The sequence below is a fragment of the Stigmatopora nigra genome, chromosome 14 (genome assembly GCF_051989575.1).
Source record: "Stigmatopora nigra isolate UIUO_SnigA chromosome 14, RoL_Snig_1.1, whole genome shotgun sequence".
Taxonomy (NCBI): Eukaryota; Metazoa; Chordata; class Actinopteri; order Syngnathiformes; family Syngnathidae; genus Stigmatopora; species Stigmatopora nigra.
The window spans coordinates 8484947-8511869 of NC_135521.1; the positions used below are offsets into that span (position 1 = coordinate 8484947).

Here is a 26923-nt window from a genome sequence, read left to right on the forward strand (position 1 = left end):
AGTGACTGAATGAATAATGACATTTGGCAGCAGCGATAACGTCAACTGTGCATTTATCCCATGAACTAAGCCCTAGGCTCACGCTTTGAGTTATCACACCGAGCTGTTCTTATCGAGGTTCTTTCTTTGATGGAGGGTCCTACTTCTATTTGCTTCTTGATAAACACTGTATGTGGGCTGCTTGTGGGTTGGCGTTCAAACTGTTCAATGGAACAGTTTCTGGTCACGTGCCATAAGCAGTGACTTATACATTGATAAGGATTGGTTACAAGCGGAGTTAAACCAATGCCAGGTTTACATCCAGCAAAAACAATTACAACGTCAGGCACTGCACTTCAACCTCTACCTACTTGCCGTTTAACCTTTTGAGAGCACTTTTTTGACCCCTACTCATTCATCTCTGGACTCGAACCCAGAAAATTGTAGCTGATTTGCATCTTCCTTACGATTGACTCAGAGTCCTATGATAAGAACACCAAAGAGAGTCAAGGGTTCTTAGATGAAGACTCTGAATCCCATTTAGATGTTTTTTGGGGGGAATTTTCAAAGCACTATTTACCATCAAGAGATTTTCAAAGACGTTCTGTTAGCGTTTGGGTTCTCCCCTGCATTCTTTTGCTTGGTGACCGCACTAAGTTGGCTTACTTTGTGGAGGGACTCCATCCTCAACCCGCAAACCCACCCCCATCTTGCCTTTCAGTCTAATACCGCCTTCTTTTGAAGTGCGGATTTTCCGGAGAAGTAGTGCTCCTCCGCCCCTCCTCTGCGGCCCACACCAAAATCTTCCCATTGATGTATCAAGGACCTCCGCTTTCATACAGAGGGGGATGCGGACCCTCGATTTTGGGTTGTGAGCTCTTTATCGTAATATACTGTATCAGGGTGTGCTTCGCTCCTGGTATGTAGGGATTGAAAGCCATGGTCATGTGCTGAACTGATTAAGAAGTTGCTGGTGACCCGAGGTTAAACCCCACCAGAGAGAGAGAGAGAGAAAAAGAGAGGATGGGAGGTAGGCAGGCTAAAAATACAAGAAAGAGAGTTGATGAAATGGGTCACACCAAGGTTTTAGAGTACCACCTCTCATCTTGGTTAGAGAAGTGAAAGTTCCCAGTCAAGGATAAAGCTCAGCCACTCCTGTGAGGAAAATTGTACGCCCTGAGAAAGTCAAGATAACCCCATTAAAGGAGAAACTCCTCTCGATTGTCACTCGAGCTGACTGGAGTAAAGACACTTAACTTTTTTATCAGGTCCTATTCATCACGCATGACGTCACGTTGTCTTTCTGAGCCAAAGTTTGGACACTGTCACTCAGAGTTTCCTGAGAAAAACAAGCATGCCAAATTAAACTAAGTCATATTAATGAACAAATTCCTACCTCTGGGGTACGTTCGCCCTCTGTTTGCTGAATAGACTTTTTTCCACAAGACCTTTTGGCCTGGCATGAGGCTTGCCAAGCTCTCTTGGGCCCAGGTAATTCCTAGGCATTTCCCTTTATTTGGCCAAGGGGGAGAAAAGTAGAGCCCTCCCATTTTACCCATCCGCATATGTTAAAACCATTTGATCGGGCCACTAGGTGCTAGAGTCACACTGTATACTGGTTTACTCAATGTTTCTTTCAGTTGCAATAGAGACACATGACACCGTGACTGTGAGTGGCAGTTTACCTCCACATAGTTAGATTTTTATCTCGGGTCTGATTATGTGTTACCGTTACGGTCTTGTGATCTGTGACATGGTACGTTAAGCTTTTGGCAGGCTGCAACTACATTTTGTGTCCTACCAATGCCTTCCAACATTTACTTCTTAGTTAGGTTTAGTTCACATGTTAGACTTGGCCTTTTAGGGTTTGGATTATTTTTTTTAGGCCAAATCTCACAGTAGAAATATAAATTTCTCAAGATACTTTGTCTCTTATACTAGAAAAGTTTCTATATTCACTCACTAAGGGTAAGGCATTTCCAGTTAATTTTTAATTGACTTTGAAATACTTAATGGCACTCAGACGTAAGCATTCAAATATAATCCAATGTAACAATATGTATAAATCTCCTATAAATTATCTATATAATGAAATATAACAAAAACATTTGAAAGCGCTACATCATATTCACTTTAACAGGCCGTCTTCCCTAATTCATATGGATTCTATATAAGCGAGTGTCTGTGTGCTTTCTTTCTCCTCTGTGGGAATTAGTAGGGATTCTCTAAAAAGCCTTGTGGCACACTCAATCGAGGCCTTTTGAGGATTTCTCGAGACCCTGAAAGGCAACTGTGATCTTTTCGAGAGGCACGGTTCTACTCTGGTGGTCTGCCCTATTGGTCTTCCGAAATAACCATATCAATAATCAACACAAATTGCCCCTGCATTCAATAAATGAGAAGACTTTGTCACTCTTAATAGACTGCGAGAAGACATTTGTTAAGCTGCCCTCATTAAAGCAGTGGTTCTCAAACAAGGGTTTGCGAGATGTAGGTTGGGGAGGAGTTGCAAACCAATAATGATGCTGTGACATTTTGAAAATGGAGGAAAATATTTGAAAATTGACATTTTCCTTATTGTACTTACCGTTAAAGTTATCATTTATGTTGCCAAATTGACCTTTAAAGATTGTTAAGGTCTTTGGAGGGAAAATAAATCATTTTTCAAGTGTCCCAGAGACACTAGGATAGACATGCATTACATTATATATTATAGATCAAAATGATAATATTAAGGATCAGTTAAAACTCTTCCATTTAAAAATATCTTTTAAAATTGGTTTTGTAGGATCGAAAATGGTAAATATTTGGATATTGACATAGAAACACTTTAGTATCTTGACAACATTAGTCTATAGTGTTGCATGCGACGAGCACCCCTCCTTTCCTTCCATTTATATTCTTTCATAATAGGAAATGGGCGCGATTGCCCTCCAGAGGCCTACGATCCGCTATGTGTATGGTGGGCAGTAACCAGGGCCGACAAATAAAGGCCGCACCAGTGAATGGCAAGGTTCTGCTTCCCGTGGCTCTGTTTGCGGCGCCGACCCCGGAGGCCGCAGCCCCTCCGCCTGGGGGGTTGTCAGTTACTGATGGCGCTGTTGTTGTTTGCAGCGTCAAGGGTGGGGGTGCGGGTGGACCAAGCCGAAGAGGGCCCACCGCAACTTGTTAAAAAGCGTGAATTAATGAAGTGGTGAAGCTGGGAACTTCCTTAAAAAAAAGCCAACCACTTCCTTTGCATTTCTATGACCCCCCCAACTTCTTTTTATCCGGTTTCCAACACCCCCTCCCACCCTCACCACCCTTCAATCCCGCCAGTTGCCAGACTCTTAAAAAAAAGTGCTTTAATCCTTAGCATTTCTGCAGAGTAGGGAACAACTGCGACTGATAAACGACATGAAAAAAAGGGAGAAAAAAAGTGGGATATGTAAATTGGGGCAGCAATCATGGAAATTTGAGATGAAAGAATAGCAGAATGTTTATGCTTGTGGTTCTTTTGCTGGGTCTGGTTCTCCAACGTGCAACATGATCATTGCTCATGAAAGGAATTGCATACTTTGCTGTCAAGGAACTATGTTGAAGTGAGTTGGGAGCTTCATGTTATCTTTATTCTGGGGATGGATGGGTGTCAATTATAACCCAAGTCATGTAAGGACTTCAAAGGATGGAATGTAATAAGGAAAATTGATTATTCTCCATATATTTTCTTAGTCTGTTCTGATTTTAGTGTTTTTAGTGAGGAAGTAAACCATAAATTTAATTCCAAAAACTGCTAGTTAAAACATAATGTTTTATTGATATTGCTTGAAATACAAATACCTGTAAACAGACAAATTTTTTGATTATCATTCATTTTAGAGGAAGTAATTTTCTCCAACACCACCATCCGCAGATATGTGATGCGATCAAACATACAGGTAAAATTAATACAAAAAAAACTGAAGCGCTATATATTAAAGTAACCCTACTTTGTATATTCCCATCTTTAAGTATCTTTTCTCATTTTGTTAGCGTGGACAAAACTTGTTGAGCCGCAGGATGGCGTACCCCCACGGTGCACCAGGCTCCATTTTTACAACCTCTCTGAATTTATGAAAGCTTCCCAGAGTTAGCGGCCGGCTTATTAGTTTTAGGTTACTTACGACGTCTTGTCTCTCTGCGAGCTGCTGATTTAGAGATGCGAGTGGAAGACGCGCTAACATTTTTATAGAAGTGTAAAGCGGCACAGTGAGGCTGATGGATAGCGCTGGGAGCGCCTTATGTCTGGCGTTGCACGCTGGGGGTCAAACCCGAACCTTCCATCAGCCAACGAGTTTGTCCTCCCTCGGGTGAACTTTGGGGGGGGAAGAAAGAGCTCTTGCTTTTTTTTCTTTTTAAACAAGTGTGTTATACTCCGTAAGCAGGTTTTCTCAAACTTTATTGGGCACAGGAAATACGTATCCATGAACACAACAAGATGTTTGTAAGCCAATCGGTGGATAAATTGATTTAATTGTTACTTATGGCTGTGCTTACAGTGAATTTTCCTATTAAAATTAGTAAAACAATGCTTTTGACGTTCCCTGAGCTTAATGATAGAGGCCAATCATTTTTACCATGTGGATTTTAAGAATACTCAACTATTCTGATAATGTTTCAGTTATTCCAAAAAAGGAAAATGAGATTCCCTCCGAAAATAGATCTTTGAATTTTAATACCCCATCACCCCGTGACCCTGAACAAGATATGTGGTGTTGAAAATGGATGAATGCCGCGGTTTAAGAACCATTGCCTTAAAGGCCGCATTGGACCCATACTTGTTGATTTAATGCTTGTACGTGTAGATTCTCCCCCCTTCCTTGTGAGAAGCTTCTCATAGGATCCAAGCATGCTGACACACCAGCTTTCATTTCGGGGTGAGTACATCATTTTTATGGAGACGTATTGGCCTTTAGGCAAGCAGGGCCTCACCCAGTCCTGGCTCATCTCAGTGCCCCGTGCTACCTCTCGACCCCACCCCCGCCGTCAACCACTCAACACCAGCCCCTTTGCTGATAATGTACATTTCCTTTGGAGGTGAAAGCTTTGACTTTTAATTGGTTGTCAAAATCATGAGTTGAGATTCAAAGGAGGAAATTGAACCCACACATACGGGATACATTTCAGCACCCCCTGCCCAGACAGTCCTGGTTAAAGTTGGCGGCAATGTGACTTAATTTGAATCCTTTAACCTGTGGTAACCATGAATCAAATTGACCCTCTTCCAATAAAATTAGCAAGGCACTGACAATAAAATGTCTCTAAATACAAACCTTGTTTGGAATCTAACACTTTTTAATAGACAGAGTTTAAACTGAACTCGGAAGCAGACACGTATCACGCCAATAATTGCATCTAATTCTAGACTTTTCCAACTTTTTGAGCCAAATCAGCCAAGAACTGATTAATTCAAACTTTGACCATAGTGTGATAGATTGTATGGTGTTCAGAATGTCACCTCCTAGAAAAAAAAAGAAAAATAAGGCTTCCTGGGAAATGGTTCAAGCTGACAATCGTAAATATATATATTTTTGCTTTAGGGCTACCATACGCTCCTAAGCATGTCACTGCCTGGGCGGTGTTTATGTATCATAATCTTTCATGCATGTAACTCTCTTAAGCGGTCTTTTACTTATAACAAGCTCTCCCTTCTGGTAAAGATGAACCCTCTACTAGAAAGTCTTTCATCAGCTTTGTGCTTTCGATGCCAGTAGAACATAATTCATGTTTCTTGAATATGGAATGGAAGCTCGCTTGGACTAACATCCACCATAAAATGCTCTATCCAGAATGTGTCCTTCCCAAGTTTCCATGAGAGATTTTTCCATATGGGGCTCTACTTGGGTTGAGTGCTTCTTCTAACTTTTGGAGAGGTTGAAAAGCTCCAACAAACTGAAAATTAAAAAAAAAAACACCTCACAGTGGAAAATATGCCTACGTTACCATCCATGCCTCATGAACATTCCAATGCCAGTTGAGGCCCTTTTGTCAAATGTCAACGGAACCATTGGTACCATAACTACAGCATTTCTGGTGATGGTAGTAAAGTCAGGGAAAATAGCAAAAAACTTTCAATCCAGTGGTACTTCGATATTCTTGGAGGTCACTGAGTTTGAAAGAAGTCAAACAGTATCACAGAACAGATTGCGTTCCACTTAAGAGGTAGAGGCACCGGCTTCTAGGTCCAAATGTAATCACTTCACCATCATCGGCAATACTGGGCTGCTTTTAAATTGGGGCCGCCAGGCAAAAAAAAAAATCCAAAAAGTCTCCATCAGTTAGTGAGGACCAAAGGAGTCGCCACACAAAATGTTCCATGGCAAAATGGAAACTTCTCTATCAACTTAAGATCAGAGCTTTTCTTCTCATTTCCATTCAAAGCGAGACCATGTTTACCTCTCTTCCACAGAAAAGTGGACCCGGTGCCTCTGCCTGATAGTATCGTTTTGGCGTGATGTTGTCGACTGCCTCCACTAAAACCTCCACAACAATAGCCCAGCATATTTTAGGCTAGTTTTATTGTTTTTTTGCCATTTTACTGTCATCTTTGGTTGAACATTTGATCAAAAATACAATTTGGTCATATCAGTATGGATACTGATAGAAGAAATTGGAAGAACTGAAGGAAATATCCGATGCTGATGTCTTGATACTGAATTGGGACTGAATGCTATCAATTCATCGTCAATAGAATCATGGCCTGCTCATAGACTAATTGGACTGACAAAACTCTGCGGGAGGTGGATGGAGGGCCAACGCTAGTGCTCCTTTATGAAATTAAGCAATTAAGGTTACCAGGCCTCTAAGATAGAGACAAGAAAGAGCCTTCTCTTTTTTTTGTCCATTCTGTTTTCCACACAGGCGCACACTGCCCACTGTCCTAAAGCCCAGCATGGTTTAATCATGGCGTCTGGCCGAATGAATGCCCGCTTCATATAGCCCAGGCCTGTTAGTCACTATTAACCAGTTAGACAATAAAACTCACGCCGCACAGTCTGCTCGTTCACTCTTGGACTGCCCTTGTCACTCTGTCCTCTGACTATTCATTTTACATTTTAATGAATGTATTTTGCTTTTTCTCGAAGAGTTTTAGTGTGGCAGAATTTTGTTCGTATAAATTTTTAGTAGTGGAATTTAAGGTATTGGAACAGTGAAATGGATTTGTGTTGGTGTTGTATATTTATGAATTTGTATGTATAATTTGAGCTTTTGTTCGACTAAAATGAAAAAGTTTGATAACGTATTGTATTGGTTGAAAGGGAGGAACATTTTTGTGGTTGAAGTTGAAGATGTCTTTTGACCTTTCATTTTTGTTGTTTGTGTCTTTGAGCTACAAAAGCAATTAATGAGAAACGGAAGAAAGAAAAGGGATACAGACCATTAGAACCCAATTGTATACATGTTGCTTTTGGAGTGGCTTGGGGCAATACACCATTTTGCTGGTAAACTGCAGAGATGAGAAAGAGAGGGGGTAAAAAACATGCATGTCCATGCAGATTTGGCGTTTAATCGCATTTTATACCATTTATTTCTCCTCCCTTGACGTTTATGCTCCTGCAAGTATTTCCAGCCAAGAAGAGAACATTTGTCTCTGTGGCAACAAAAGAAACAAAGTATTCTCGGTGATAAAGCTTGTCTTAATGTTGGACTTGCCATTTTGTTCTTTTCCAAAAAGGTGCAGGAGAAATAAAGTAGTTAATGTCTTGAATGATCTTTAAAACACTATCAATTTCAGCACCAGGATTTTTCATACTTTTAACACTTTGGTCAAAGTAGTTTTAACCTCATTTCCTCCAGAATTAAAAGAATAAATACAATTTACCATACACAAGAGATGCTTTGCCTTAGAAAATAACATTCTCACAGACACATTTTTCAAGATAAGCAGACAAACAATTTACTTGGTAGACCTGCTCTTTAGATTCTTGCTGAAATTGGTATGACATTTGTGGCTCATTTTAACATTTTGTGAGAATATGGAGGCTGGTTTTGCCTGACAAAGTTGAGCTTGTACAACCGCAGAGCCGTAGAAGCTGAGCACTTCCGCCTCAAATGAGCGTCTGCTGTGTTTCAGCCTCAGCTGGTTTTTGTCTTAGGCCTGATGCGCTGTTTATTCTTACTGCGGAGAGCTTTCATACGGTGCCATCACAGAGGCTCCTCGCTTACACACGTCATGTGTTTTCTCTTTCCCGTCCAAGTACTTTCCGCTAAAAGCCGGTCCACATCCTTTGAACGAATTTTGTTTTGAAATGAAGAAATTTAAAGCTTTGTTGGCCTCTGCTGGCTTCTGACATCATACTATGCTGATGAGCGAACGGCTTAATTTGTCAAGTAAAAAGACTTTCAAAATAACGAGCCAGATGTCAGCTCCGAAATGGCCTGCGCAAAACAATTTGCATTAAGCAATCATACACTACACTGCAGCATAGTATCATTTTTCCAGTCAGTGTCCATATTGGTCCCAATTTGGCGTTAAAACTATGTCATCATACTAGGGATTACGAAGAAATAACGCTGCGTGCTGCATAAAATGTACTTGGACAAGTCGTTTCCCACCATTGCTCGGCATTACCAAAATGGCTGCCAGCTATGCACACCACTGTAAAAAGTGCAGCTATCAATCTGCTCTGAATTCTAATGCGTTTATCGCAAGTAGACGTCCATTACTATTGAACATTCTCTCATTCGTTCTCCTAATGCTTAAAATGAATTGGCAGCCAACGGGTTAAAAATAATCATATGTATTCTTCCTCTGGCCAAGATGCACCCTCCCCACCAATTAGTTTATCACTAGTAAATGTCCATTCCATTTGATGTGAACTTTTGTTTGTCTCTAACCCTCCCACTTCCAATGGATTGGACGTCAAGCCATACCAATCCATGATAGCATTGTATGTATGTATTCATTTAGTCTCAAAAGTGTTTATTTTTCTTAAAAACTGTGGTATCGTTAAAGTATTGGCATTTTCCAATACAACACAAATGTTAAAGAAAAGCTGTATCGATGCAAGACTAGCTGCTAGTCTTGTGTAACGTTGGCGAGGCCATAAATGCTGTCAACGACTGGTCATAAAAACTGATGGCCTAAGTCGCCTTCTTCTATTTTTGGAAACTCTTATATACTTGATTAGTGTCAGTGTAGGTTTAATTGTCACTTCTTTGTGTCACGACACTGCATTTATTCAGCAAATATAGTGAAATTAGGGTCATTTAACAGTGAAACCTCAGCGGTTCACCTTGAGGAAACAGCGGTAAATATTGTGTGAGCTTAGGAGGCAGGTCTCTGCATGTAGAGACAAATTGCTGTGTAGGTAGCACCTTTGTTTTTACACAAAAAAAGGTAGTCAGTGTTAGTTGATAGAGGATATTGTTCGCCTTAGCATTTACTGATTTACCCTGGAATTAGACATTGCTGAAAAAAACTTTCTTGTACTGCAGCTTTTTTAGTTTTCCTGCATTTCTTCATGATAGTTCTTCATTTGCAAACACTACTTTAATTTGTTGAATTTGTAATTTCCACGCTAAAATGTTTTTATCAACAACAGTTTATCACTTTTACTTGATCTACACGTTGCAAAGTTGCATTTAAACAAAGACCTCCCATTTTCTTTCCAGTATTTTCACAACCTTTGTGTCCATGACCAGGTATTTCTATTAATAACCCATGTAACTATTGGCAAGTGGGTATATTGGAACCAAACAGTGGGCATTTACTTGCATAACAAGGCTTGATATGATGTCATGTTGTCATAAATGCCAAATCTGGTTGTTTTTAGATCCATTTTGTCATCACGTTGACCCTTTTTTGTATTTCTGCTTCCCGAAAATTCTCCCTTTACGCCTTTCCATATGTTCGCCGTTTCACTGACAGACTCCCATCATTAACATCCCAATATTTGTCAGCTGTGGCAACAATACTCATGAGCGTCTTAATGGTCTCCCCAGCTGTTGATCCATTAATTGCAGGAGCCCGGTAAGGCAAGCGTGGATCTCGCATTGAAGCTTTCATTGCTCATAGATTACAGAAGACAGAGAAACATAGGTCAAGCTTGTTTTGTGATAAATGGCTACTCTTTCCAAACACAGCTGTACTTGTGAAAGTGGGACTGCCTTTTTCTGGCTTGACACTGTTATTAATTAGTGTAACACTGCATGGGAAACAAATGATTAACCACTTATTTAAAAAAAAAAAGGCAATTCCAGCATCTGCTTGAATAAAAAACATTTTAAAGAGAAGCGAGCAATTCAAGTTGAAAAGGGAGAAATCATTTCACATTCTTCAGTGCTCTAATGCATTTTTGATTTGCGTTGGGTTTCACATTTGAACAGAAAAGAGCAATTTTTAACTAAAGGTTCTTTTTTAGCAGCACGCTTACTATTAAAGAAAATGACCATCCAGCATTGTGAAAGTATTTGTAATTCTTATACCTTTGCACTCCGACGGATTCTAGCCCAATTTATCCAAAAAATGACATTTTATGCATTTGCTTCAATGTTCTGTCTTTAAATGGTAATTGAGCACTGAAGTTTTACCATTTTTGAGGTGATGTGGAAAGTCACCACGTCATGTACTTGAGCTCTTTGCTGATTAGTCCCCTGTGGTATGCACTAATAGTCAGAAGAATTTGCCACAGCTTTTGATGCCGTTTATTTGTGAGGCTAATCCACCAAAAAAGCATTTCGCGTTGGAACCCTGGCAAACCCGTGCGTGATTTATGAGCCAAACTTCTATAAGCCACGCCCCACCAGACATAGTTATTCATATGTAAATGTTTTAACTGCGGCGATGTGAGCATTTAGCATTTTATGCAATATATATATATATACATATAACATTCTATCTGTCCTAAAGAAAATAGTTCATTTTCTTTTTGGCATATGGGAACTTTAAACACCTTATGCACTCTTTTATTTACTTTATAAGCATTCAGGTGGAGTGAGACGCAGCAAAAAATGTCCCGCTGTTGCATTGACAGCAAGAACGTAAATGACAAAAATCTTTTCTTGGGACTGGATTGTCACCGGGGCAACGTATGTACAGATGGTGAATAGGATGCCGTTTTTGGCAGCTTCCTAATCATTACCTTTCTCGTTAAAATTCCCTCCAGGAATCAGACCGGTCGTTTCCCACACAGATAAATAGTCACAGGCATGAGAATAACGCAAATCAGGGGGGGAAAAAGGACGTCCTCAGGCCCCGGGGCGGCACGTTCGACCAAACCGTTCTGTGTCTGTCTGCTTTAATCTGGATTAGTTGATTTTTTCTTTTATTGACCTGGATTAACAGCCAGTGATTCAATGAAATATCACGCAGAGCAATTGCTATGAATTGCACTAGTGTTACAAGGAAGCCAGCAGAAACCATACAAGTTTAGTTTCATTCATGGGAACTGAGGCTTCAAAGGTCTTATTTCTTTCTTTTTTAGATGGATGGAAAAAACTTGCTCCAATATTGTGTTCAATCGCTCATTTCATATGCAAAGAAACTTTCCGCCAAAACGCTTAGAATTCTGCCAAAATGTGAGACTAATTTTAGAATGTGTGTCTTAATTCAAACACTACCCGGGATATTAAATTTAGCAGATGTCTGGTTTATAATCTAAGCATCTCAAAAGTTGGCAAAATTTGGCCCTTTTTGTTCCTGTTTTGGCAATGCTCAAGTTTTTAGGATCCAAGATTAAACAATTTCAGGTGTTAGTTTTGTCGTGAATCATTTGCAAAAAAAAAAAAAGAAACTAAACAATTATAAACATAACATCTCATTATGACGCAGCGAAATGGTCAAGTGTAACACCTCACATGTACCTTAGAGTTTTATCGCCCAACAAGCACTGTAAATAATGACCATTTCTAGTTCAAATGTATTTTGGCATTTGCTAACAGTTGTGTAAGTTACGCTTCAATGCAGGCGAATGGCAGTGATACAATTGGTCTTAAATCTTCTTTGAGAAGGCCTATTAATTGTCAACTTAAGAAGGGCCCACAGAGGCTTCCATGCGTGAGGGGTAGTAGCTCTTGGACTTCTCATCGTCTGTCTTTCATTCTTCCTTTGTGTCTGTCTCAACGCTCATCCATAACACCTTTTAAGCCCGCCTCCCCCCAGTGTTTGGAGGGTCAGCTCGTCAGGTCGCAAGGTTTGCATTGTGGGATGCCCTTAGTTTCCCCGAGGGCGGAAAACCCGCTTTTAACACAAGGGTGTCGTTTGTTAGCTGACCTCTGCTGGGGCTCTGACATATATTTTAAGGATCAGGAGAGGGAAATGAAAGGGGGGGTAAAGGGGTTGTAGACTGGGGGTGCCGACTTCTGCTCTTCATTACTATCACTATTGCAAGAAGAAATAAATCCTAACAAAAAAAACACACTAGAATAGGTCTTGTGGGTATTGAAGAATTTGATGAAAAACAAATGACTTTTCTTTGAAGTTGGTGTTTAGTCTAGACAAAAAAAAATTCCAGGCTCACAGTTCGTCATGAAGAAAAAATATTTCGGACACTTGGAATTGTCAACTAAATATTTCCAATTCCTGGTATACGCTAGTAAAATAAATTTTCGTTGAAATAAATAGCAAAAGGTGACAAAAAAATAAAAATGGGTCACATAAATTTCAGTTTCATTGGTTGTAAAGAAATTTGCTCTGGAAAGAAGTTTCCATTCAATCCCATGAAAGCAGTTGGGCGATGTATTATTGACATTCTCATATTTTCTCCGCCTTATTGATGCCGTTATCGATATAAAAGTATCGGATGATGTGGTAAAACTTTGGTTTTTATCTCTAATCGGACAGAGTAAGCCTTCATTGTACTGCGTTCCCGCTCCTACTTCCTGTTAGAACAGGAAAATCATCAAATTGAGGAAGTAATCAGTCCTCCCCTGACCTTGCAAAGAGTACCAATAATTATTCTTGTTGACCTGCCATCAATGCGAATATTTGTAAAATTTTGACATTTTATAAACTTTTTCATCTCGGCACCTTCTAATTTGGATTTTGTTATAAATTATAAATACACTGAGGTGCTTTGTTTCAGCAGTTTGCAGTCAGACCGGGAGCTTAAGTGCTTTTCACCATGGTGCCTCAATGTTATTTATTGAGGAGGAGGTGTTAGCTCGGCGTCTGTTTTCCCAGCCGGATTGAAGCGCAAAGTCTGGATTCAACCATGTAAAAACAACTCTACCCAAGCATGGTTTTCAAATAGATAGTTTATTGTGGACAAAGCAGAAGAACTTCAATTGGAAAGTTCTAAATCCCTTCTCACACTACTGTTGACTACTGTCATTCGCCACCTCTTCGCTTCATATGGATTGGACATCTAGTGGAGATAAACTATTGGGTGGGAGTGTGCATTTTTGCCAGATGAAGTACATATTGTACATTCATCTTCCATACCGCCCATCTTCGAAAGGGTTGCAGGGTTTTTCTTGAGCCTAACCCAGGTGTCTTCGGGTGAAAGGCGAACTACACCCTAGACTGGTCGCCAGTTAGTCGTAGGGCACACAGTGAGACAAAGGACCATCTGCACCCCCAGATTGGTGAGTTGTGACTACTGTCATTAAAGTGTGACAAAGACAATTGCATTTAAAAAGAAAGCTCTATTATCTTAATTGTAGGGAGAAAAATTAGAACATGAGCAAACTGTAAAGATAAGTGTACATAGTGGACTACAACTTGACCAGTCTGCCTCAGTTCTGACATGACTTCTTGCCTGACAGTTGACGTCTGAGTCAGGGATCATAATCGACTCCTTCCAGTAGCCGATGTCACGGCTCAGTTGTAAATCTCCAAGAGGCTGCCCCGCATTATGTGGAACTCCTAAGGAATGTAAAGCAATCAAGCTCTGGCTCTATTCTGGGCCTTAAAATGTAAACTAGAAATGAACAGTGGGAGATAATGAAATGTGTCGGCAACATGGGAGCCCATTGAGGTTTTTTTTTTTTCTTATTTAATCCGCTAATGAAGTCGCCAGGGCCTGAGATCCCGTCTTTATCTGAGATGCTTCTTCCCATGCAATGTTGAAGGCCATACAAATGGTGCTTTAATTAAGATGGATTGTCCTTTCCAAAAAAAAGGTCTATCTTCATGATAATGCCCTTTGCTGAATATGCGAATCCTTTAAAACGTCCTTGTATCGTTCTAAGAAATGCGTACAAATGCAACTGTGAGGTTGGAGGGGCCCGGTTTATTTGTTGCATACGTATGAATGTGCAATGAGTGATTGGTGCACCAATTTTGACTGCGAACAGAAACAGACGGAAGCTCGATGGGAAGTCATTTAGTGAAAGTTGCTTTTACCGAGTTGCAAAAAGGACTTTTCGTAGTCTTTTATTTAACTTTTTTATCCAAATGTCTCTGAAAAGGATTTTAATAAGAGGAAAAAGGATGCTGTCCTATATGCTGTCAGAGGTGAAAACACAGCATTCTGATTGATGTTGTTAACAGATCAATTTTATTTCACTTTTTTTTACAATTTTTGTTCATCTCCAGGATTCGCCCTTTTGCTCCATACGGCACTCTGCTTTTAACAGAAAAAAAACGTGCAAAAGCTCTTATGCAGGAAAGTGAATGTCACATGACCAAACCGCAAAAGAGACATACTGTGTATATGAATATACTCTCATAACTTTGTTGATTTCATCCAAAAAGTCAGTTTTAGTATATCTGCATCAATGTATATATAAAATAAGTGCCTAGCCGCAAAAAAAGACTACTTACACAGTCCGAAGAGTTTCTCAGAGTAGACGAAATACGTTTGTTATTTTGGCTCCCTTTCAAGAGCTTTAACTGGAGGTAATTCCATTCAAAGTGCAGTGATAATGCGACTAAAAAATGGTACCTTACCCCAGCCAACAAAGTAAGAAGAAAACCCAAAAGTGTCCCCTCAAAGCCTCTCCAGGTGAAAATTGACTAATTATTTCATCTTGTTTTTGCCTTTCATCTTACAGAATATGGAATATGCATCTTTTTACATGTCCATCTTACCACAAAACACCAAGATGGGGAATGTGGTTGTTTCTGTGATTTCATTGATACTTTTGAATAGTGCTCGGGCTTCAAGGGGCTCTCAAATAATATCCTGATTCCATTAGCGCTGTTCAGGCTTCACCTTAATTACGCTTTCCATCTTGCCCAAAACACTTGGCGACCAATTTACGCTGTCCCTCTCCTGGTGCTTGAAGTCAGCTGGCAACCCTTGTGAGGATAAGCGGAACTGAAATCGTATGAATGTATGTATTTCTACATCCAGCTTTTAGGACCCCTGATTTTCTCTAGGCATAATCTATCAGGATTTCCATCCAGAACATCTATGAATCAACATCCAAGTCCGCATAACCAAGAGGGTAATTTGTTATGTTGGATTATGGGTTTGTCCCAAAATGCTCAGCTTGGCAAGGGCTTTTAAGGGGCTCGGAGGGGGTCCAGCTGTAGATAAACAATCTTTTAACAGGTGGTGAAGTGGTCCGTCGAGAGGACAGTGATCCTCTTTATTAGAACCACTTGTCTGACATTGTCTGGACTCCTTTAGACAACCCTCCACCGCTCTTCCACTTTCTCGTTAGTTACGTAAGGCCAAGGTGCTTGGTGATCCTGTGCAGACTCTCCAGTTTTGTTTGTCGCTCTTCTCTTTTTTTCAGTTTAAATTTTCTAAGGGGGGCTTGAGGGGGAAGGCGATCGTATATCCTGGCTTTTCGAGAGTTGAGGTTTGGCCCGGGTCCAGCTTTTCATCGCTGTGCGTATTCCCATCTCCGGCATGCTCAAATTCCGCCCCTCTTGCCGGAGCTCGTGTACTTCAGCCCGAAGCCCTGATGACTGCGGTCGGAAGATGAATTACACCGCCGGTTTTTGTTTGACAGAGCCAGACGGTTTGCGATCCAATGCGCCAAAGACGCTTTACGGAAGAGTTCTCTTTGACCTGTCTTGGACAATTTGTCCAGATGGCACTCTTAACATAGTATTGGTCTCTTTCTGGAGCCAACGCTGGACCAGATAAATAGCATAAATGATATTTAAATGCAGTCTTCTACCGCTTTCATTTCTATTACACAGCGTGGTACTCTGCGTGTTCCTTGCTATACAGCATTTAGATTTAGGAACGCAGACATAGGGTCTGCACTTTGTCCAGGCGGCCACTAGGCTTTTGCAGAAGTAAAACATATGAAATATTGTTTTAGACAGCAGGGACTTTTTTTCTGGAAGGAATTGTTTCAACCTGAAGATGATGTGGGAATCATTATTTTGATTTTTGCTGAGGATGTCTGGATGCGGTTCTTTAAATTGTGATAGTTTGCAGTCGGTCTCCTTAAATCAGTTTTTCATTTGTAGACGTCCAATCCATTTAAAGTGGGAGGTTGAGCGATCGATTATGCAAATTGTTGAATATCCAAAGACTTGTGTGGCATATTTATTTTCTCATCAATGAACCCTTGATGAACTCCCATTATTTCCTCTGTGTTTGCAAGTATTGTTTTGGTGGAATTCCCAAATATTTCACTTTTGAGCTATATAAATGTACAGCTTTAGATTCATTCAAGTCCTGTGACCTGGTTCTTCATGACCCAAGTAGAAAAACAAATTTTCCTCCAGAGACTAGCATCAAAATTCTGATGGAAAGGGAGTCTGACAGACTCGGAAGTTGGGAGTGATGAAATAAGATAGCAGGATGAACTGGGATTCCCAAAAGCAGGTGGAGGAGAAGATTTAAATGCGTACAAATCAAGCTTCCTGCTTGATGATGTAGTGTTATGTTTGGAGTACAATCAGTATTTAAAAGATCAAGTCCAAATGCAAATTGCTTTTTTAAAAAGTCAGGCCAAGTGTAATGGGAATTTTTTGTCTCGACCTTGACACGTCAACTGCGTCTTACAAGTACTTAAATCATTCTGAAACCACTGCTGCTTTATCAGACAATTACATTCTTATCAAGATTTACTTTAAAAGATGTATTTTATGTGGAATTTCCAGTCGCAACCTTGGTACCGCATTGATTTTAAAATGTCCATATTTCTAATTAGTATAGCACCTGCTCAAGTCACTTATCGGACACATACTGCGTTTATGTCCAGATTTTGCCCATTTTGTAACTTTGAGTGGGAAAATTGCTCCAAGTGACATTTCCTTTGCTTCTAGCTTGAGCCAAGATTCCCAAAACGTTCCTCTCGCGTGGCAGTGGTGAGACGGAACATTAATTTTGCTATATTCCGTGTTCTGTCGTTTTAATCTTGGCGGAATGTAGACTGTCAGCAGAAACTCCAAGTACGTGTGCAACCAAAAGGAACGTTGATTTATTGAGGTAAAAGACTTCGAAACTCATTATATTTCATAATAATTACAATATATTTTGAGGTTTTCTGCGATAACTACACGTCAAAACAAGAGACTATCGATCCTCCTTGATTCATAGTAGTCTGAAATATTTGAGTGGGAGTTTCTTTTATGGAAATAAAATCAGCCGTTTTATCAAGCATTTTATTCGCAATACAATGTTACTAAAACATTAAATTAGTATGGGTTCGGACCTTTATATTCTTGCAAGGTTGCACAGACATTGTATTTCTGTTCACCATTGATAGTTTTTACTTTTTTGGGGGTAATTGTTTGTTTTGCACTTGAACTGTGAATCATTCATACAACCACATCAATAATACACGTTTGGAGGCCACATGTAATTTGAAACGGGGCAAGCGTGAAACACAATCATTTAGAGTGTAAACTGAAAGGTTTTACCTGCCTTGTATCGTGCTTAATAAGCTTCACTATATCTCCTTCCACTTGGCCTTACTTTCAGTCATGATCAACAATCTTTCCCTTTTAAGCCCTTTAAAATATCAAGGTGCAGAATGCCTAATTGTGCCTCAAAAAAAAATATACATAATTTTAAGCATAATTATTTCCTATAAGTGTGCTTCTAGCCTAATTAGCTCAGTCTTCACAAGTGGCCCTTGCAATATTTACACATCAAGGGGAACCCCCAAAGGGAAACCCCCACTACACACACATAGCGAGAAATAAATATTCATTGTTTGTTGACTTTTCCCCCATTCCTTTTGCTCAAGTAGACTCGACCGTCGCTGTTATAGTGGCATGTTTGCCTAACTTTTAGGTCAAGAGGCCTCTCGTTCTCGTTCGTGACAATATGGAGCCCAGAGCTGGTTTAATGCCATAGACTTCAAAAAATGGTAGATTTCAGCTCGGCTACACATGAACTGCCTCCCAGTTAGTCACATATGGCAATTGTTAATATACATATATGGTTTTTAAAATAAATATTTTATTATATTTCCAAAATATATATTTTTGTCTAAAAATACATGTAAAAATGTTTCCAATGTTAATAAAAACAGAATAAATGAATTAAAATTAATAAACAGAAATCACACTAGTTATACTTAAAACTGGATCATTGCATGTGTGTCGTAGAAAACAATGTCAAGGCAAGACCTTGAGACACATTGTGCATTTACTGCAGGAAACTCTTGAATAAAGCCCTTGTTGACATTTCATGAGCCCCATATTCCTCCTATTTCCTATTATTATTCCCCTTCACACAGTTTTGTCCGCCAGTATTTTATAGGGGGCAAAGTAATGAAAAAAGAATCCATAATTGTCTTTACCGTCGTATTAATCGAGCCAAAAAAACTGGGAAAAATGACAGTTATGGTTCAAACTGCATGCTTTCTGACTTTGAAATGAACATAGGGGTAAGTGGAGGCGCCTGGGGGCTCCCAGTTTGACTTGTGGAAATATAATACAGTCACAAACAGAGTAGGAACATCTGAAACTGTAAACGCCTGACTTGCATTGTCTCCAAGGGGTTTTCAACATTATCTTATGTAACAACGTGTTTTTGCAGGTTATATGAATATTAATGGGAATTCAGTAGAATAACTCTTTGTTAAATTTGATTAGGAGAAATTGCAGTTTTGTAGTAGCAACATGAATAGAAAAGAGTATAAAATTCAAATAATATGCCTAACACTCTAAAATACATCATTTCGATTTATAAAGAGAAAGTTGTGCATTACATTTCAATTAGCATAACAAATCGCCACATACGGCCAAAGGTTTAAGCAGCCGGGGGGGTCTGCGGTCTCCCGTGATCTATGTTTATTTTGTGTCATTTAAGCAAAGCAGCCCTTGACATTGGTAATAGTGTAATGCATGTTTTCTATGCGGGCCTGCGGGGTGCATGAGGTCGAGTTAGAAGCCACATTGTGGTTCCCTAAGTACCACTTCGAGACAAGTCGTGTCGAGTATTATATCAGGAATACTACATACCCTAATAGTATCACTCAGAGAAACAGAAAACATCGCCGTTCATGTGGTATCAGCGGCTGATTTTCTGTAACCTAAGGAAATGTAGAAAAGTTGGCATATGATCCACAGCTTTGGCTTTATTTTCATTAACCACTACACAAATGTACAGCTCATTTGCTCATTCTTCCTCACATATTGTACTTCAGGTTCATTTTGGCTGAGCTCTAACCAAAACCTTGGTGGTCCTTCTCTCTCTGCAGGTGGAGATTACACTTCAGGACGTAAACGACAACCCTCCACTTTTCCCCAATGACATCCTGGACGTAACTATTGAGGAGAACGTGGGGGACGGCTTCAAGATAATGCAGCTAACAGCCACGGATGCAGACGAGGTAATGGCTCCCCAAGTTTATGGAAGGACTGGCTGTGTTTTTGCACCTGTTTTGCACACCCAGACAGGCTACCGTGGGACTCATTTTAATTTGGAATGGGGTCTCAATTTTTGTTTCGCACTGTAGAAAAACCAATACACGAGGAGCTACTTGTACTTTTTCAAGGTTGGCAAGTTCCAAAGAAATACATCCATGATACCTATGAGAGAAATCATGAAGAAAAGTAGTTTTTGATTAAAGTCAATATTTTGTTGGTAATTTAGAGTTTGGCCAAATATAATGTTATAAACTTTAACCCTGTTTATGGACTTAAAAATATTCTGACTAGACTTGGAAGAAGTCGACACGAGGATCGAATAAATCCAGAATATATCATGGGATTTGCTGATCGCTTTTTGGGAAAAAAATAGTCCCTTAGAGGAGTGTGAATTCACAAAAATAAAGTCAACAAATTGGCAAATTGTATGCAATTGCTTTTAAAACTTGGATTTGAAAACAGCCCATAGGAGATTGCAAAGTAAAGTGAGCACTAGCTCATTTTGTCAGGACCACCCTAAACAAGCAACATTCTAAAACAAAGGGGAAAAGTATAAAATAAATCTAGATATTTCCCTTAAAGTTTGTAGCAAATATGAACTGCTAAAAATCATAACAAATACAGTGAATACAGACAATAGTATCTACTATCATATCTATCTATATTATCCCATCCAGGATCCTCTGAGAATGTATTCCCACCTGTACTGATCAGCCTGGATTTACTTAAATACTTTACCACATCCAACCCGTTTTATTCCACTGTTATCAAGACGAGGAACTCTTGAAAGAATTGAAACCTGAAAAGAAAGTTCACCAAACTCAAACTGTTTTGCCAATTATATATTGGTCCGGTCCAAAGAAAGCAAAGTATGAACTTCCTCGTTGTGGATAAAGCCTATGAATATAAGTCATATCATGTATACAGTTTGTAATCTTGTCACCTAACATTTAATATCTTTATGCTGTTCGTTTATTTAGCAAAGTCACGTGCCTCGTCAGGAATCTGCCACTTGAGCCCGACTGTGTAAAGCCAGCCTTAGTGTATGGACATGAGTGTCTTCTTTACACTGACTGGACGCTCTCATACCACTCTCGCAACAATGCAGGATTACCGGCCGTCGGCAAGGTTAAAATTAGCGCTTGACCTTTGTCACATATGAGCAAGACAGATTACAAACACTCGTTTGCCGCGACGTATCAACACATTGGCCCACTCTCCATAATCCTCCTAAAACGCAGCGCCGACATGTGCACTTGAAAATTGTTCCGACTTCCCCCATGTTTTTTTTAATGATATCTGAGAGGTCCCAAAGGAGCGTCTCGCCCTGTCGCTAATCCTCCCGCATTACTTCAATGGCATCCTATCCAAAATAGAAAAAAACACTACCTTGTTAAACTGTGGCTTATATGTTATACTTTTTTTCTGCACTTTTTAAAAGCAACCTTATAAATAGCTTTACCGAAATCACAATTTTATCATGAAAGGGTGATTGACTTGGTACAGAACATGCTGTAATCTGTTTGCTCAGTTAAAGTAATTTAGAATCTCAATGTGGCAAAATCTAGGATTGCAATACCACATTTTTTTATGGTTTTGTTTCAAAAACATACTTTTTTTTCTTTTGATACAGCGGTTGGAAACTATATCCTGAAATGTACAGACTGGCACCTTATTTCTTAAGTGCTGCCCAATATCGATTGTTGTTTTAGTGTTGTAATAATTTCAGTATCTGTGCACCATCTTGATAAACTGCTACATATTGTTTTTAATAGGCAAAATCCAATCCAAATATTTTTTTAACTAATTAGAGAAACTCCAATCTTTCAAATTTGAATGTGAGACCCAAATAAGTTCAAGCCAATTTTTTTTCTCATACATAGTATATCATTTAGAACAGTCAACATTTCTTTATTGATTTGAAGCTTATGAACCCCATAGAAAGTCAACCAAGTTGTTTTGGATTACATCATTGATTTCCCCCCTTTCAATGAGGAGCAGGTTTCCCGTCATTAGTTGCTTAGTCACACTTGGAACATTAAATCCTGGGGCAAAAGTTGGACTTTTGAGATCACAAAGAGCCAACATAGTCTCAAGTTGAAATGATGAGGCCACACAACTTTGAAAGCACAGCTGTTGGCCTCGGCCCCGCGTCGTGTGAGAAAAGTCATAAAGTCGCACTTACGGGCATTTATTTTTTTAGACTACGTATTGACTGTAAATCTCAGTGCAGAAGGCAGGTTCAATTGTTGGGGGAATGCTGGATTTTTGGGACATTAGTTGGCCTTTCATCTCGAAAAGCATATGGAATTGAAATTATGCTCACTTTTTCCTTACCCGGATTTAATGGGATGGCAGTCTGAGCTACGAGCCACCAGCTATTTTCAACATTAGCGAAAAAAGTAAAGTCTCGTTATTAGGAGCTGAATTGAAACAGAAAGCGTATGTATGCCGTTTTGCAAAAAAAGAGGTTGCTAAGATGTAAGAGTTCTACTATCGCCAAGTTCTTTGCCCACATCCTCACACAGGAAACCCAAGTTGCGCCGACACCGGCAACAGATCGGAAGATTCCCCTTTGAGGCCAATCTGTTGACCAGCTGACAGGCTCAATGCAGACATCATATTCCAGACCTTACTGTGTAGTAAAAATTCTGTCTGTCTGGGCCTGTTTTCACCTTAAAAGGATTGAATTTGAATCAGTGCACCAGGACCAATAGAAGCTCAAAACCTTTGAAAACTTTGTCACCTCACTGACGTGTTTTATTAGATTAGCTAAACCTTGTGTAACATTTCACTTGTGCAGTTTTGATTAGGACAAATTGCGACACTGCTCCAGAGAGGAGCATCTGAGAGTCAAAATAGACGTCAACGACTTGGATCTGATGAAACTTTTTCTTAACTGATGTGATTTAAAAAAAAAAAAACACCACAGATGGTTTGGTCATTGATACTTGTCAAGGATCCCCTGAATTGTGAGCCCTAGAAGTGTTTCTCAACTTTATTGCAGTGCCAGGAAGTCGTCAATGTAGACAGGTAATAAGGAGCTTTGGGCATGCGTAATACAAGATTTGTAAGTTTGGGATTTTGAACATTGAATAAGGGCAGTGAAAATCCGAATTACAACCTTAATTGAAATATATCCCGGTTAAACACAGCTGCAGAAATATGACAAAACAAAAATAAACATGATTTATATCCACTTTTTAAAACCTTAGCCATAAATGGCCAAAAAAACATGATCCGAATGCACTCTTATCCCTCGTCAATTATCCTGAATGTGTCGTCTCCTTTGCCTTCCCAGACACGTCAACATTACTGCCATCTTGGCTAAATTACAGAAGCCCTGGAAACCCATTCAAGTTAAAGCTGCGGCTACCTCTTTTTTTCCTGGATAGCCACCCTGTCAAATAGAAACAGGTGACGGGTGTCAGCACATAGTTTTTCAAATGTCTACGTTGCCGAGTTTGTCTTGAGGTCTTCTGTCTGTTAAATGTGTTTCCTTTTGCTGCTCCTGGAAGTCTGCTGTTTAATTGGTTAACCCCCCTCAGCCACCCCTTTTCAATGATGTGTCTATCGAGGGCTGTAAACTTGGCTTGAGTCAAGGTCAAGAGTAAAAGTGCTGTTAGTGACTCAGATCTTAATCACATTGCCAAAAAGATTATTTAGAAAAACGGATTTCCATTTTTTTAGGGCGTAACTTTCACAAAAATGACCGCCTGCTGCAAAATTTAATTGGCAAAGCGACCAGTGTTGGTTTCTAGACTGTACCCCAGGTGGTAGATGGGATTGCCAGAGCGAGAGTCACTGATTGATGACAGCAGGGTTTTTAGATGAGCGCAGCCTCACGCCGGCTGCCTTACTTTTTAGTTTTACTGCACCTGGACCTAAGAATTGGTCTCTGCTAATGCAATGAGGCAAGGTCAAGCATTCAAGAAATACCAGTTGAAAAAATTGTGACTGACTGAAATAAGTTGATTGGCACATTAGAACTTTTGTGTGACTTTTAGGCCTTATTTTTTTATGTCAAACGGCCGTCTCCTTTTGGACAAAATTGGTTTCCTTATCATGCCTTCCTACTTCTGCTCTCCTATACTGACACCCGCTGGTGCACGTACCTTTAGAAAAAAAAATACACTAAATCCACCATGCCATGTGAATCCAATTGTCATCAGTCAACAGCCAGTAAATATGCTAATGGACACAGCTCAACATAAGCCTTCCCATTGTCCAGGCAGGATCAAAAAGCAGCCTGCAAACCTACCCAGACACAACTGAAAGAGACCCTTCTCACTCAGCTTTTAAGTAGCTGTAATAAGAGCCATTGCTTCATTCCACTAAATGGCAAATGCTTTTTGATGTCTTTTTTTTGTTATTTAATGCATAAGAAAAAACCTCGAGACGAGACGGTTTTCTAATCTTCTATTGTTGCGTGCACAAACCTGAATGTCAAGTTTTTGTCATCGGACCCTTTCACACCCTATCGCATTCAGGGCCTGTATACCAATTCAAAAGCCTCTTGCCATAGCTGCAATGAAGGCTGTCACACGCGCTATTTGTAGCAAAGGAAGCATTAGTTACTTTATGAGAGAAACTCAGTGAATCTTTAAACATGGAACGTTTTTCTGAAAGCAGGGCTTTTGTTGTGGTTTGAACATAAAATGCGGTGTACATGAAATGCTTTTTCTACCTTAGCCTGGTTTTATCCGTAAAAAGTTCAACAAGTTCAATACTGAGAAAGCCAAGATCAAATTTTGGGTCTTCTCCCTGAGTCACGAGGATGCTCGATGTAACTTCAAATGTTTTCTCTGTAATGGGTCAACAATTCAGCCCGCAGTGTCCCTTACACTTTCCCTTCCACAGTCATCTGGACTAAACTTCAGGTTGCCCGTAGCGCTGACCAGGATATTCAATCAAAAAAAGACAACTGCAACCTGATAACCAGTTTTATTTCTGTATTTTAAGGGCCCAAACGCTCTGGTGACGTACACCATCATCAGCGGTGCAGACGACAGTTTCCGGATCGACCCCGAATCCGGTGACCTCATCGCCACCAAGAAACTAGACCGGGAACGCCGCTCCAGTTACTCTTTGCTGGTGCGCGCCGATGACGGGAAGCAGTCGTCGGACATGAGGCTGAATATCACTGTGGAAGACGTCAATGACCACACACCAAAGTTCTCACGGCCAATGTACTCTTTCGACATTCCTGAAGATACAGCTTCAGGTAAGGATTTTCTTACACTTGAACGATGTTTGATTCTTTTTACTTCTATGTCCAAGTTCCTGCAAAAAAATATTCTTCCACCAAATAATTAACCCTGAGTTTCCCCTGGTGTTGGGTCAATGGAAGGGTTGACTATTAGTTCTTAACTCTGTAGTTATGTTTGTTTTAGATCACCCACAATCAGACAGTTTAGAAAATCAATGTTTTAAGACCAAGTGTACATTGCATATTTATTCATTTTTTAACTCATCAATGTCATGAATAACCGGTGGTCTTTCTAGGCAATTGAAGAATATATATAAGAAATTGTATATTTGAAATTAAATGTGCTTTTCAGCCATGAATGACTCATTCACATTCATGTAGAACCTGGTAGCGAAAACCCCCTGCTGATATTTGGGTTTTATTGCATTGGAAAAGAAAAGCGAATCATTGAAGTTTTTTATTTTTTTTGTAATCTGTAACCAACTGTATTCTAGGCTCCATTGTGGCGGCGATCCTGGCCAGCGATTCTGACTCAGGGGTGAATGGCGAGGTCACGTACTCGCTGGAGGAGGATGACGAGGACGGCACTTTCTTGCTGAACCCGGTCACTGGTGTTTTCAATGTGACGCGGACGTTGGACTATGAAACTCAACAGTATTACATCCTCACCGCCAAGGCGCTGGACGGCGGGGGACAGTCCAGCACAGTCCGAGTGTATTTCAACGTCCTGGACGTGAATGACAACATGCCGGCATTTAACACAACTGCGTACAGTGCATCAATTTCAGAGAGCCTGCCGCCTGGATCCAGTATTGTTACTGTCAGTGCCAAAGATGCAGACGATGGTATGTACAAGGCATACACAAGACCATGTACATACATAGCAATACATTTCCACATAAAATATCACTACCTTCATTTTTTCCTAAAAAAAGTAGTAGTAACACAAGTTTACAACATTAGGTTGACATGATTTTTCTCTTTTATGACGTCAAATTGAAGCGATTATATACTGTACATACTAAATGTGAATAGTACTGATATGACAAATATATTAATGAACATCGAAACTCACATAGGAAAATGTTGACCAACTAAACTAGTACACCTATACACTATTTCCCACCATATCCTGGCCGTATAAAAAAAAAACTTATATTAAATCTCAAACACTAGCCTCATATCATGCATTATGAAATATGACTTGCTCACCATGTGATTATGAGACAACCTTTTGCCAAGCTTCCTGTAATTACTCCTACATTCGGCCCTTAATGCACTGCTTCTGACCTCCACTCTCGTGAAATATGGCATCCAGTTCTCCTGTTGGCCTATTCACCACAGTCTCATAAACCTATAGCTGCCCGTTCCCACTGTCCAAATAAAACTCCACCATTGTTAGCACTTCCTAAGCCCTGCCCTTTGACCCCCCCCCTCCCTCTCCTCCTTTGTCTGTGGATAGAGTAGTCTGAACTAGGATGGAAATGGCACTCATGCCTTTGATAAGGGATTACTTGTGTACTGTAAATACACTCACACTGTGGGAAGGTGCAGATGCTTTCCACATGACTACCCCGTTGAGTTGAATTACCAATGCTCAATTTAAGATCATGTCACAGAAGCTTTCTGAATGGAACCACTTTCTGGTTTTGCATGTCATTTGCTTATATGGAGGAACCCAAACACAACAACATAGCAACCAAAGCAAGCAGCAGTGGTGTGAAGCCAGCACATTCAACTTTTAAAGTCAATTGAAAGTTTGTTAAAGAGTTCAAGTATGCATTTAAAAACTTTTTTTTAAGCCTGCCATACATCCAATATTTCAACTATATCTTCCTGTTTCAGTTTCTTGTACAAACACAATATGTGGAAATGAGGCTAGATAATGCATTTTAGCACATTTGGCATATAAATGATTGTCATCTAAAACAATGGATGCCGGGGGGAAATGTTCACCTCTTCCTCTAACTTACACAAGGTATTATTTGTTGTCAAGATCATTTGTAATCCAAGATTATGAATTGCAGTTTTATTTTTCATTC

At 39.9% G+C, this 26923-nt stretch overlaps 1 protein-coding gene across 1 annotated transcript in view; it reads left to right on the forward strand.

Moving 5' to 3' along the window:
• fat4 (FAT atypical cadherin 4) overlaps positions 1 to 26923 on the forward strand; it is a 71491-nt gene that overhangs the window by 14745 nt on the left and 29823 nt on the right. Inside the window, exons 2-4 of the mRNA XM_077732924.1 lie at positions 19504 to 19635; positions 24635 to 24896; positions 25376 to 25726. Coding sequence (XP_077589050.1) covers positions 19504 to 19635; positions 24635 to 24896; positions 25376 to 25726 — 745 coding nt within the window. The remainder of the gene's footprint in view (positions 1 to 19503; positions 19636 to 24634; positions 24897 to 25375; positions 25727 to 26923) is intronic.